Below are 14290 nucleotides of genomic sequence, written 5' to 3' on the forward strand. Positions count from 1 at the left end.
TGGAAAACATGAAATTTTCAAATATACATTTTGTTGTAAATTGGAAAATACTTAATGAAGTAACCATATCTTTGAGGAAAAGCTACAAAGCAGAGAAATGTAAGAACTCAGAAAGAGATGAAATGTAAGCTGGAAGAAAATAAAATCAGAGGAATGAAAACAAAATCAAAAGGAATACAGGGAAGAATAGACACTGCAGAATACTTCATAAGGAATAGAGTGAAACTGAGAAACTAATAATTTTGCAAGTTTAGAAATAGAAGGACCTCAATATTTGAGTCCTTTTACAGAAAATCTTAAATAATAAGGAAAGTTACTTTCTCTCATAACAAGATGGAAATAGGGTGGTTCCAAGGTTGGGTTACAGGGTAGCTCAATGATGTTATTCTGCCCTGCCAATGTCAGTGTGTGAGCCCAGTTCTCCACATGGTCAGAGTGGCAACGGAATTCCCAGGTACAATATCCACGCATAACAACAAAGGACTTATATCCAGAATATATGAACTCCTATAAAAGTTATTACTAAATAAGGCATACCAATACAAAATGGGCAAATGACTTGAACAGACACTTCACATAGGAAGACCTACAGGTAGCCAATACGTCATGAAAAAGTGCTTACCATCATTAGTTGTCAAGGAAATAGAAATTAAAACTACAATGATACACCACTACCTACCCAAAAGAATGGGTAAAATGATGAAGATTGACATTATGACAAGTGTTGGCAAGGATGTACAACAACTGAAACTCTAGAACTGGAACATTGCTGGTGAATGTGTAAAGTGGGATAACAATTTTGGAAAAGTTTGACAGTTTCTTACAAAGTATGCACTTACTGTACAGCTCAGCAATTTCACTCCTACATATTTATTCAAGAGCAAAGAAAACATGTCCACAAAAATATTTGTACATGAATATTTATTGCAGCTTTATGCAAGATAGCTTCAAACTAGAAACAGGCCAAATTTTCATGAAAAGGTGAGTGGATAAACTGTGGTATATTCATTCAGTGAAAGAATACTCAAAAAGGTATGAATTTCTCATGTACACATACATGAATATATCTCAGAAACATGCTGATTGAAAGAAACAGGACACAAAAGAATATATCCTTTTGATGCTATTTTTATGTAATTCTGGAACTGGCAAAAAATAATCTCTAGTGACAGAAAGTAAATCAGTGGTTGCCTGGGGCTGGGGGATGCAGATTTGACCAAAATGGGGCCTGAGATGATGGACATTTTTATTGTGGTGGTGGTCACATGGGAAAATGTATTGTCAAAATTCATCAAATTGTACACTTGAACACATTTTATTGTGTATAAACTATACCTCCATGTAGTTGACTTAAAAAGTGTTTTGTAAACTTCCTAAAGATAGAGAGACTATAAATTACAGTATCTGCAGGGTAAGCAATAAACTCTTTGTTGAATTGATGAAAAGATAAATGCCCGAGTTGCCAGTATTAGTGACTGAAACCTTTCTGAACTTCCCTATTTGTACATACGCTTTTTCTTTTTTTTTTTTTTTAGAAACAGGATCTTACTCTGTTACCCAGGCTGGAGTGTAGTGTTATGATCTCAACTCACTGCAACCTCCACCTCCTGGGCTCAAGCAATCCTCCCAACATAGCCTTCTGAGTAGCTGGAACTACAGGCACATGCCACCATGCCCAGCTAATTTTTGTATAATTTGTAGAGATGGGATTTCACCGCGTTGCCCAGGCTGGTCTTTAACTCCTGGGCTCAAGCGATCTGCCCACCTTGGCCTCCCATGTACATATATTTTCAAACTGAACAGGAAGTACAATGAAGATTATTGTTTTTTTCTTTGATGGAAGAATGCTGTAGACATTTACTAGTGATAAGTAATAAATAAGCATACTAAGTTATATTGCTGAGCATCAAACTGGGATACCAGTTAATAAGCTAGACATAGTCCCTGCTTTCATGAAGTTTTGCAATCTAATGGGGGAAGACTGTTAATTCCAAAAATAGTTATTTAGTTATCAGCAAAGGTAAAGACAAGTGCTGTAAGCGTGAATAACATAAGGATGTAGTTTGATCTGGTTAGTATGGTTTATTTAATAATGTTCATTAACTTGTTCTTGGAATTCCAAACCTGTGATTATGTTTCTTTTGGGATTGATTATTTTAAGGATAAGATGTTTGTTTCTAGCACATTATTTAAATGATCTCTAGCATCTTTTGGCTTTTGCAAATGCACCATATTTTCCATTTTTTATTTCTAGGTGACAACTGTTGATAGATTTCAAGGTCAGCAGAATGATTATATTCTTCTTTCTCTGGTACGAACCAGGGCAGTGGGCCATCTGAGGTACGTAGGAAAAAACTTTCATAGTGTTTATTGATCTTTACTATGTACTTCAGTTTTGAAATTCTGTGGCTAAGTGTTCTAAATATTTTTTAAGTTTAAACTATAATTACTAGGCAACTTTTGCTGCTTTTTGTTGGAATGTAACATCAAATTCCTTGTAGTAACTATTGTCATTGCTGCTGGATTTTTTTTACTCTTAAATGTTTTAGTAATTTTAACAGTTTTACTCTTTAGTAACAGTCAGAGATAGCATTTTATCATAAAATGTTAATCTGTCCTGTATCTGTTAGAAACTTAATATCAGAAATTAAAGGAGATAAAGAAGTAAGAAGTCTTCAGAATAAATTTTCATTGTATAATATGTTTTCTCATTTTTTGTCATACACAATCTTGCAGCCTCAGTGTTAGAGGATAAAGGAGCCATTTGTTCTCCCTGGATTAAGAATTGTCAAAACAAACAATAATCTACTTTTATCATTTATTATGATGTATTTATGTGCTAGAGATTTATGGAAAAATATCTTCTTATTATAAAGCATCCATTTAGTTTTATATAAACCTTCATCTCATATGACATACTAACAAAACTAAGGAGAGTTTATTTTATTACTTTATTGGATAGACATAAAAAGAAAATTCTCCAAGCTCTCATAATATTGTCATTAAGATCTATTTGGAGCTTAACCCAGTGATCAGGTTTCATGAAATTGATAACTTTTATGTAAGGGTAAGTAAAGATGTAATGTTTTAAAAAATTGTTTCGCGTTCTAAAATAGTTTGTTTTTGCATATTGTCAAGCCAATATTTACAGACTTAACTTTTTAAAAAAGCAATTCCTTCTTATTGAGATGTATAACTGCCATCTGAATGGGCTGTCACTATGGTTTACATAATTAACATCTCAAAAACTTACAGTATGAATATATGAATACTCCTTCCGCCCCCCTCCTCTCCCTACCTTTTTTCTTAACTCTGTGGTACTTGGTCTTCAAATTCCAGTGACTTTAGGTCTTTGTTGCCCTTTGCCTAATTTTTCTGTAAACTTAGAAAAAAAGAAAGATTTTGAAGATAAAATGCTTATAAATAAAGGGTTAAAAGAAAACCTGATTTCAGTATTGTCTTGAACATCAAAATTTTCTAGCAAAAATACCTTTATCCCAATAAGTTAAATTTATTTGTATTCGCCAAAATTTTCCTTTGAAACTCCAGCTTCTTCATGGGGGATAGTGTTGGTGGTGGTTGTGCGTAGAGGGGATATGTCAGTTCATTGTTTATGATTCCAGTTACTCAGGTAGCTTAGCCTAGGTATCTTAGCTAGAATTTCATCAAACTTTTAATAAAAATTTCTGATTTTTAGAGAGCTAATCTTTCATATCCTTCCTTTTATATATAGGCAAGAAACTATTTCTGTTTCAGGATACCAAAGAAACCTACTTCCTGCCATATTTCATTTTTTTGATAACATTATTGAGTTGTAATTTGCATATACAATTTATCTATTTAAAGTGTACAATTCAATGATTTTTTTTATATATTAACAGCTATGCAGTTATCTCCACAATCAATTTTAGAACATTTTCATCACTGTAGCAGGAAACCCTGTACTTAGCAATTACTTCCCTCCCCTCTCCCACAGACCCTTGACAACCACTAATTTACTTTTTATCTCTGTAGATTTGCCTAGTCTGGACACTTAATATAAATGGAATCATATAATATGTGGTCTTTTGTTACTGGCTTCTCTCACTTAACATATGTTCAAGGTTCATTGTCGTAGAATGTATCAGTGCTTCATTCCTTTTCATTGCTGAATAGTATTCCATTGTGTGGCTATGTCACATTTTATTTATCCATTCATCAATTGGACATTGAGTTGTTTCCACTTTGTGGCTATTAGAATGAATAATGCTGCTATGAATATGCATATACAATTTTTATGTGAACACTTGTTTTTCTTTCACTTGGGTATAGACCTAAGAGTAGAATTTCTGGGTCAAATGGTAACTCTGTATATAGCATTTTAGGGAACTGTTAGACCGTTTTCCAAGTGCCTGCCTTATTTCTTTTGCTCACACCTTTTTTTCAGCCAGGGCAGACTAATTGGGCGATTGGGTTGGAGCCAGCTTTAGTTCCAGAGGCCTGTTTTAGGACAATGTGGAGCTGTTTAGTAGCCAGAGTAGTGGGACAGTTCTGTTCCCTTTTCCAGCATCCATTGTTCTTGTACCGAACCGATTTGGACAGCCTAGCTACCAACAGAAATGCGTGTAACCTGTTCTGAGCCAAGTAATGAGGCTGCAGCTTTCCTCTGTTGTTTCCTCATAGGGGTTCTATCAGAGTGTTGGCATTGTTGTTTAACAGTGCTTTTCCTCTCCAGCCATCTTCTGGGGACTAAGAAAGAATGTTGTAGTCCACATTGCCCTGCTTTCAAGACATAACTCTAAGGAACTCTGCCTACTCATGTTACCATCCTTTGTTTCTTTGCCTGGTAGTTTGTTATGTTCATAGTATTTGGTCATTCATTTAACAAACATTTTCAGATCCATCCATTGTTTGTCAGTGTGCTAGATTCTTAATGTTTAGTAATAGATCTAACATTCATGATCTCTGCCCTTGTGGAGTTTAGGGTCTAGTGGCAGATTCATTAATATATCCTTGGAAGATACCTACATTTGAATCTGCAGAAAATTTTTAGTTCAAATCTCCTCATGTACAACGGAGATCATACTTACAAAAGCCACTTTACTGTACTATAGCACTGAAGGCTGGGGAAAAGTTTTCTCAGAGACCATACAGTGGTCATTGCAATAGTGCTGTATCTGTGCTCTGTCTAGAGATAGGGCCTTCTGGATGTAAGAGGTCACCATGAAAACAACAGTTTGTCACCTGCTTCCACCACTAACCCTTTTTCCACCTAACAACATTAAATTCCACTATAATTTTATTTATAATATTTGTGTGAGAACTTATGCTAGGTATTTCTAGCAGTGTACCTTCAGTTACCAGTGTTGGAACTACCCAACTGTAGCATGACCCCTTGGGGTTCTAAGGAAATGTGGTGAAAATAAAAATTTGGCTGACAGTAACTTAGAAAATAATATTTCCTTCATGAATCCAGTGTGTCACAAATGTAGAGATTCCTCAAAGTTTCTGTAAAGGAGTATGTCTTTTCCTTCTACCTAAATAAGCATGTCTTAATTTTGTTTATTGCTGAGGGAAGGGTACCTATCCCTGCTCTGTCCCCTCACACACATACACATAACACAAGAATATAAGTGATAGTATATGCTAGTGTCACACTGTACCTCCTTAAGGAAACTAGATTCTTTTAAGACCATAGACTAGACCATAAAAAAACACTATACAAAATGAGGCCAAATTAGAGATACTCCCCAAATACCTTGCATTACACAAAGAAAAGCTGTTAGATAAATATTCCAATTCCTGGTTCCCTCTGTCTCTCTGAATGTTACAGAGAACAATCTCTGTAACACTCTTTCACACTTTCTTTCAGAGATTGGAGGTGATTCTCCCAGGCTTTATTATTCTTAATGAAAGTCTTCTCTTTTGCAGAGTACTCAAAAATTTAAATAGCCATCTAAAAACATCTCAAGTAAAAAATCTGTCCTCTGCATTTGAAACCAAAATTATCTTTTCTCACTAAAACACATTTTATCTAATAGTGAGATGAAATTACATTAGCCCTCTTCACATTTATTTGATTCAAACCTTTTTTTAAAAAAACTTAGATTCTTTTAAAAAAATAGATTAGGCCGGTCGCGGTGGCTCACGCTTGTAATCCCAGCACTTTGGGAGGCCGAGGCGGGCGGATCATGAGGTTAGGAGATCGAGACCACAGTGAAACCCCGTCTCTACTAAAAATACAAAAAAAAAAATTAGCCGGGCGTGGTGGCGGGCGCCTGTAGTCCCAGCTACTCGGAGAGGCTGAGGCAGGAGAATGGCGTGAACCCGGGAGGCGGAGCTTGCAGTGAGCCGAGATCGGGCCACTGCACTCCAGCCTGGGTGACAAAGCAAGACTCCGTCTCAAAAAAAAAAAAAAAAAAATAGATTAAAGAAAAATGACATCATTCATCAGATAGCCAGCTACATGTGTAGTCTGATCGTTCAGTTTAACCGTTTTTATCCCTGTTGATATGAACATTGAGTACCTATTATAGGCCAGGCATTGAATCTAAATACCAGAGCAAATTCGTGGATAAGACATGTTATAGGCTGACTGTCCCTTATCTGAAGTTTCAGATTTTGAATTTTCACATTAGGGATGCTCAACTTGTATTGTTTTCTAACATCATCCTATATTTCCATATGTACTTATTATTGTAAATAAGTATAAAACAGTGTGGTAAGAGTTATCTAGGAAGTAAAATTTTACCTTCATGGAGCCTGGGATTTTGGTAGGTGAAGTGGAAGAAGAGCTAGTTCGGATTGACTCAATGACAGTGATACAGTAAATTGGTAACTGACAATTGAACTATACTGTAATACTAATATATTACTTAGAACTTTTTATTAAGTACAGTGGTTATTTTGTGATCCTCTCCCTCAAAAAAACAACAAGAGGTTAGTAATAAAGCCTTAACTTTTATTTGGTTTATTAGTCACATAACATTGATTAACTTCTATTAAGTTTTTAATAAGCTTAACTTTTTATTGCCAGGGCTTAACAGGACTATCTAATGAAATATGTGAGAAAAAAAAAAAAAGCTGCTTAAATGTTAATAATCTTGAAGTGTGCTAATTATTTTGTTTATTTCCCAAAGGGATGTCCGTCGCTTGGTAGTGGCCATGTCTAGAGCCAGACTTGGACTTTATATCTTCGCCAGAGTATCCCTCTTCCAAAACTGTTTTGAACTGACTCCAGCTTTCAGTCAGCTCACAGCTCGCCCCCTTCATTTGCATATAATTCCAACAGAACCTTTCCCAACTGCTAGAAAGGTAGGACTTCTTTCTTCATTTTATAAAACAGCATTCCTCAGACTGGGACATTGGGATTTTCTTATAGGTGACCACATTAGCTTGGAACATTATTATAGATAATTTAGTCCCTGTTTTAGAGTGTGCTGCACTGAGGAACTGAGTTAGATTTTCTATATAAAAATGATATCGGTAGGGCGCAGTGGCTTATGCCTGTAATCCCAGCACTTTGGGAGGCCGAGGTAGGAGGACTGCTTGAGCCCAGGAGTTTGAGACCAGGCTGGGCAACATAGCGAGACCTCATCTCTATAAAAAATAAATAAATAAAAATTAAAAATAATAATGTCAGCCAACATTTCGTAGCTACCATGTATTAGGCAGGCAGTTCTTTACATACATTATCTCATTTTCATCTCAGTAAAAACAGCTTATTAGGTTATTAGATTATTTTATTAACCCCATTTTACAAATGGAGATACTTAGGGTCAGAGAAGCTAAGTAGTTTGGCCATGCATCTAGCAGATAGAGGATCCAAGATCTGAAAAGCCAGGAGATCTTTTTGAATAACATCCCAGAGTTCATGTTATTTATCATTATACTGTACTGTTTGTCTTCAGCTTTGTAAGGAGAACTTAACTACTTACTTGGAAATAGAAAATAAATAGTTGAGTTCTTAAGAAGCTTACATTCTGGGGAAATGAGGGAGGAGAGAGCACATATATTTAAAGAAAAGATAGAGAAATACTACTCCCTCTTATCCCCCCTTCTTTCTCCCCTTCTCCTAGCACCTTCCCTCCATAGGTAACCAGTCTCTTTAGTTTCTTGTTTATCCTTATATTCCTTTTGTATAAAGGAGAAGAGATATGTTTATTTTTATATTATTTTCCTTCTTACGTGAAGGTTATTATACTATAGACTTTTGGGCTTTGCTTTTTTATTTAATGAATTGTCCTGGGGGGGTCCATTGGATTTTAAATAACATTATTTTAGATGTTCACAGTATACGTCTTCCCTCCACCCCTCTAAAAAAAACAAGTCTCGTGTGTTTAATAATCATAAGTACTTTTTTAAAAACTGCCTTTTTATTTACTTATTTTTGAAGAAATGCTGCTGTGGAGAAATAGGAAAATGGTGGAGAGAGATCATGGGATGGTAGGGTCACATAAATGCTCAAGTGCCAGGCTCAAGTCTAGACACAATCCTATTATATCTGAGTTTCTCGATCTTCTGTGGGCTAGTAAACAGGCACAATCCTGACAAGAGGTCTGGGACAGAGCCTAGGTGTCATCATGTGTAACAAGCTCCCCAGGTGCTTTCTATGTAAGGGTTACACGTCACACCTGAAGAAATCTGGAGTGCAGGTCAGACAATGTCACTGAACAGAAGGCTTGGAAACCCATGCTTTAGATAACACTCATGAGTTCAAGGCCCTGGGGAGGTTAGGGCTGAGAACATCTCCCCATCTTCTCCTGAAGAGATAGTGAGGGGCGGAGAGTGCTGCATCTCAAGGAAAGGTAGCTCTTGGCAAGACTCCAGAAAAGAAGCTAACAAACTAAAACTCTTCTATATTCCTAGTCATAATAGCATGGCAGTATTTGTACATACGAATTCTGACCATTGCAGAAAATGACCATTAATCAAAAGAATACCTGCTTAGATGGAATGCTGCCATCCTGCTTACTTCTGAGAAATGTTGTTTAGTTTACTAAATTATTTCTAACTTCATGCTCTTTAAATAATTTGTCACTTTAAGATTGAATGCTCCTTTTTTGGGGTATGTTTTTTACCTTAATGGTTTTCTAAATTGTTCCTATCATAAGAAAGGATAAGACTTTATAAACATTGTATTAATAACTATAAATAGGAAAGTCATTAATCTTTATTTTAGGGTGGTTTAAAAAGAAGTGTAAATTCTGTATTTTCTTGATTTGCTTTACTGCCTTACCTACACTTATAGAGCAGTGTTTCTTAGATTGTTGTCAGAAGCTACAGAAGAATCAGCTCATTCCACCCAGACCTTCTGAATATGAATCTATAGGGGCTGGAGCCTAGGTACCTGCAATCTAACAGTCTACCCCAGATGATTCTGATAGACACCAAAATTTTAAAAAGAGCGTTTGAATATTCACCCTCTTGACTCATAGTATATGTGTTAAATAAAAGTAAATGTTAGCCTCTTATTTTTTAGAAAAATATAAGTAGGACAAAGAATGTTAATACTTTCTTTCTGAATTATCTTATGAACTGTCTTTGGAGCATACACAGTCTTAGAAACTACTGTTTCAGACCATGTTGACTTTTCTCTCTAGTCAAATAATTACTTATCTCGTACTAATTCTTTTATATTAGATAGTAGAGTAAAACCCATACTTCGCCAGCTAAGAGCTGGCGACTCTTAGCTCTTCTAGTCTCTAATCTTTCGAAATTTCAATGGAATCACTATTCTTCGCGAAGTCTTTTTTTTTTTTAATTTAATAATCTTTTTTTAATGGGAGTCACGTGGCCAGCAGGCAGAGCGTGCTGACCTGGGCCCCCTTTTTATTAATTCTATTTAAGTCTTTTTTTTTAACATTCATGAAGTCTTCATTGGACTCTTCACACTTGCATTTTATGTCCTCTTACTGTTAGGTCTTCCAGACCCTAATCAGGCTTATTCATAAGATTAAGAAATGGGTTTATGTTGAAGTGTTACCTTCTAGGGTTGTTTTACTAGATACTTAACGTTCTTTTTTCCTTCTTCTAGAATGGAGAGAGACCATCTCATGAAGTACAAATAATAAAAAATATGCCCCAGATGGCAAACTTTGTATACAACATGTACATGCATTTGATACAGACTACACATCATTATCATCAGGTGAGTTTCTGAAAATTGACTTTTATTTTTCTTGCTGTAGAAATAATTTTCTTTTTTTCAGAATAAATCTTTAAAGTACCTAATTCCTTGTGGGAAATCAACTAAACCAAAGCAGGCTATTATTATTTATGTAACATTCGTATTTTTAAAACATCTTTATATAGTTAGAATTCCACATACAATAAAGTCCACAAACTTAAAGTGTAAAATTTTATATGTTCTGGCATAGGTATTTACCTGTGAAGCCATCGGCACAGTCAAGATAAAGAGCATATCCATTATCCCAAGAGTTTTCCCTTGTGCCCATTTGTAATCCCGCCTTGCCCTTCACCAGTCCCCTTTTTACCTTCCCAGGCAGCCAAGGATCTGCTTTCTGTCATGATAACTTTGCTTCCATTTTCTAGATTTTTATATAAATGGAAGCATACAGTACGTATTCTTATTTTTTCTGGCTACTATTGCTTATACAAGTCTTTGTACTTTATCTTGGGTAGATACCTAAGAGTGGAATGGCTGAATTTATGTTAAGGATGTGTTTATTAACTTTTTAAGAAACTACTAACCTGTTTTTCAAAGTAGTTGAACCACTTTACACTCTCACCGGCAGTGTGAGAGTTCTAGTTGCTACACATCTTCACCCTCACTTGATATGGTAGGTCTTTTTAAAATTTTGGCAGTTCTAATAGATATACAGTGGTCTCAGTCTGGTTTTAATTTTCATTTCCCTAAGGACTGATGATGAGCATCTTTTCATGTGGTCATTTGCCATCTGTATATCTTTGGGGATGTGTCTGCTCAGGTTTCCTGCTCAATTTTTTATTAGGTTATACATTTTATTAAGTTTCAAGAGGTTTTTTATTTATTCTGGCTACAAGTCCTTTATCTGATACGTATTTTACAAATATTTTCTCCCATTCTGGCTTGTTTATTTATTTTGTAAGTGTCTTTCAAAGAGCAAAAGTTTTAAATTTTGATGAAGTTCAATGTATCAAAGTGTTCTTTTATGATTCATGCTTTTTATGTCCTAAAAATACATAGCCTAACTCAGAGTTACAAAGGTTTTTTCTAGAAGTTGTATAGTTTTAGGTTGGATACTTAGGTATGATGCATTTGAGTTAATTTTTATATGTACAGGTAGGACTGAGTTTTATTCATTTGTCTGTGGATATCCAGTTGTTTCAGCACCACTTCCCTAATAGGCTATTTTTTCTTTGTTGACTTGCTTGTCATCTTCGTCAAAATATCAATTGACTATATATGTGAGAGTCTAATTCTGGGCTTTCTATTCTGTTCCATTGTCCCGTATATCCGTCCTTCATGATTGTACTACCTTGATTATAGTAGCTTTACAGTCAATCTGGAAATTATATAACATAAGTCCTTTAGCTTTGTTCTTCATTTTAGAAATTGTCTTAGCTATCCCAGTTCCTTTGCTTTTCTATATACATTTTAGAATCAGCAGGTCAGTTTCTACGCCCAAAAGCATGCTGCAGTTTTTAAAAGGATATCTTGAAGAGGAGGATTATTTAGGATCCGTTTGGGGAGATTAACATCTTCACATATTGAGTCTTCCTATCCATGAATAAGATCTCTCATTTATTTAGATCTTCTTTAAATTCTCATCAGGATTTTGTAGTTTTCAACATACAAACCTTACACATATTTTGTTAACATTTTGCTAAGTTTCTTTCTTTCTTTCTTTCTTTCTTTCTTTCTTTCTTTCTTTCTTTCTTTCTTTCTTTTTCCTTCCTTCCTTCCTTTCTTTCTTTCTTTCTTTCTTTCTTTTTTGCTGCTATCATGCATGGTACTTTTTAAAAATCTTCAAGGCCGGACACGGTGGCTCATTCCTGAAATCCCAGCACTTTCGGTGGCTGAGGTGGGTGGATCACCTGCAGTCAGGAGTTCGAGACCAGCCTGGCTAACGTGGTGAAACCCCGTCTCTACTAAAAATACAAAAATTAGCCAGGCGTAGTGGTACATGTCTGTAATCTCAGCTACTTGGGAGGCTGAGGCAGGAGAATCGCTTGAACCTGGGAGACGGAGATTGCAGTGAGCCGAGATGGCGCCACTGCACTCCAGCCTCGGTGACAGAGTGAGACTCTGTCTCAATCAATCAATCAATCAATTCAATTTCCAGCATTGTAAGCAGAGTCCCTGATGAGAAAGTCACTAGACTGCTGTGGGGCAAAGGGCAAGATAAGCATATAGAGTTGCTCCAGTTTTCTGGTTGAACGGAACAGAAACCTTGTTCCTTGCTGCTCCCTTCTCCCACAGCTTTGCCTTAAGGCCAGGCTCCTCTCTACCTCTCACAGGTTTCTTTTCTTTTTCTTTTTTTTTGAGATGGAATCTCTCTCTGTCGCCCAGGCTGGAGTGCAGTGACACAATCTCGACTCACTGCAACCTCCAACTCTCAGGGTCAAGTGATTCTCCTGCCTCAGCATCCTGAGTAGATGGGATTACAGGCTCCTGCCACCATGCTCAGCTAATTTTTGTATTTTTAGTAGAGATGGGGTTTCACCATGTTGGCCAGGCTGGTCTCAAACTCCTGACCTCAAGTGATCTGCCTGCCTCAGCCTCCCGAAGTGCTGGGAATGCCACCATGAGCCACCGCTCCCAGCTCACAGGGCTGTTTGATTAAAGTTGACCCTTTCTTGAGTTAGTTTTATAATCAGTCCTAATCAGTCACTGTTTTTTGCAGAAATGTTGACAGCAAAGTCTGTTGCTTAAAAATCTAATAGCTTTTCATGGTTGTTTTCCTCTCTGAAGATTTTATATGTATTTTGATTATCAGTATATGACATCTGTGTAGGCATATTCCTTGGTGTTAGCAGAACCTAGACCATTGTCATCAGAGGTGTTACATCTGTAATATAAAATGGTCAGCACTGTTTTGGAGAACTCTAGAATGGTAATGTGAGAGCTTAGCTTTATAAGCTGTTTTTCATATTGGTATTGTCTTTTTTTTTTTTATTAGACTTTATTACAACTACCACCTGCTATGGTAGAAGAAGGTGAGGAAGTTCAAAATCAAGAAACAGAATTGGAAACAGAAGAAGAGGCCATGACTATTCAAGCTGACATCATACCCAGTCCAACAGACACCAGCTGCAGTCAAGAAACTCCAGCCTTTCAAACTGACACCACCCCCAGTGAGACAGGAGCCAGTTCCAATCCAGAAGCCATCCCTGCTTTATCTGAGACCACCCCTACTGTGGCAGGAGCAGTATCTGCACCGGCAGAGGCTAACACACCTCAGGATGCCACATCTGCCCCAGAAGAGACCAAGTAGCCAAACTGTGGTCCTTCTAAAGGAGGACATGGCATTCAAAAAGTCTGAGTAAAGTTATTTTTTGTATTTTGTATTTGCTTCTGCCATTTTACTAATTAATGTTCAGTTCTTATATTTGTTAACTGATTGTGGTGTCTTGAATATATTTTTTAAATTATGTGTATGAACAATTCTAATTTCATTTGTTCAATCAGAAGAGCAAATAACCATTCCTTTCATGTTTTGATCACTGAGTGTGTCTGTAATCATACCTACATTAAAATCATTTTGTATAGAATATATAATATATACTTCACATTTTTAGTGAACTTCTCTAAAGAAGAGGACAGAATACACTGGACTTAACCATGAATACCCTTAAGTGTCCCAGTTGGGAAGGAGCTTGTTTCTTCTGTTATACTATCAAATGCTTAAATTCTGTTTCCTTTTAGTGAGTCTCGGTCCCCAGGGTGCAGTGGGCAATCTCGGTCATGCAGTCCCGCCTTCTCCTGCCTGCCTCCCAAAGTGCTGGGATTACAAGCGTGAGCCACCACGCCCGGCCATGTTTCCTTTTTTCTTACCTTTCTTTGCTGTCTTTATGTAAAATATTACTAGCAGTAAGATATAGGTTTCTCCAATCTATTAAAGTGGTTAGATGCATTTCCTTCTCTCAAATCTTAGAATGCCTTAGAATCACCTAAGATGTCTGTTTATTCTTGAGGCATACCTCAGACTGAATGAGTCAGAATCTCAGGATTAGAGCCCAGGAATCTATATTTTAGGAGGTTCTCCACACCACTAATGTTTGGGTTGCTGGCAGAGTGGCATCAGCCAAGGCTGGTGAGGCTGAGCCAGGATTTGTCATCAGCTAAATAGGAAGACTGCCAAATCAA

The 14290-nt window shown here is 36.5% G+C and overlaps 1 protein-coding gene across 1 annotated transcript in view; it reads left to right on the forward strand.

Moving 5' to 3' along the window:
* The window catches only part of AQR (aquarius intron-binding spliceosomal factor), a 119724-nt gene extending 106029 nt beyond the window's left edge, over nt 1-13695 (forward strand). Inside the window, exons 32-35 of the mRNA XM_032175964.2 lie at nt 2255-2340; nt 7119-7293; nt 10016-10129; nt 13104-13695. Of these exons, the coding sequence (XP_032031855.1) occupies nt 2255-2340; nt 7119-7293; nt 10016-10129; nt 13104-13418 (690 nt within the window). The 3' untranslated portion in view covers nt 13419-13695. The remainder of the gene's footprint in view (nt 1-2254; nt 2341-7118; nt 7294-10015; nt 10130-13103) is intronic.
* The last annotated feature ends 595 nt before the right edge of the window (nt 13696-14290 follow it).

Source organism: Hylobates moloch, unplaced genomic scaffold (assembly GCF_009828535.3).
Source record: "Hylobates moloch isolate HMO894 unplaced genomic scaffold, HMol_V3 SCAFFOLD_14, whole genome shotgun sequence".
NCBI lineage: Eukaryota > Metazoa > Chordata > Mammalia > Primates > Hylobatidae > Hylobates > Hylobates moloch.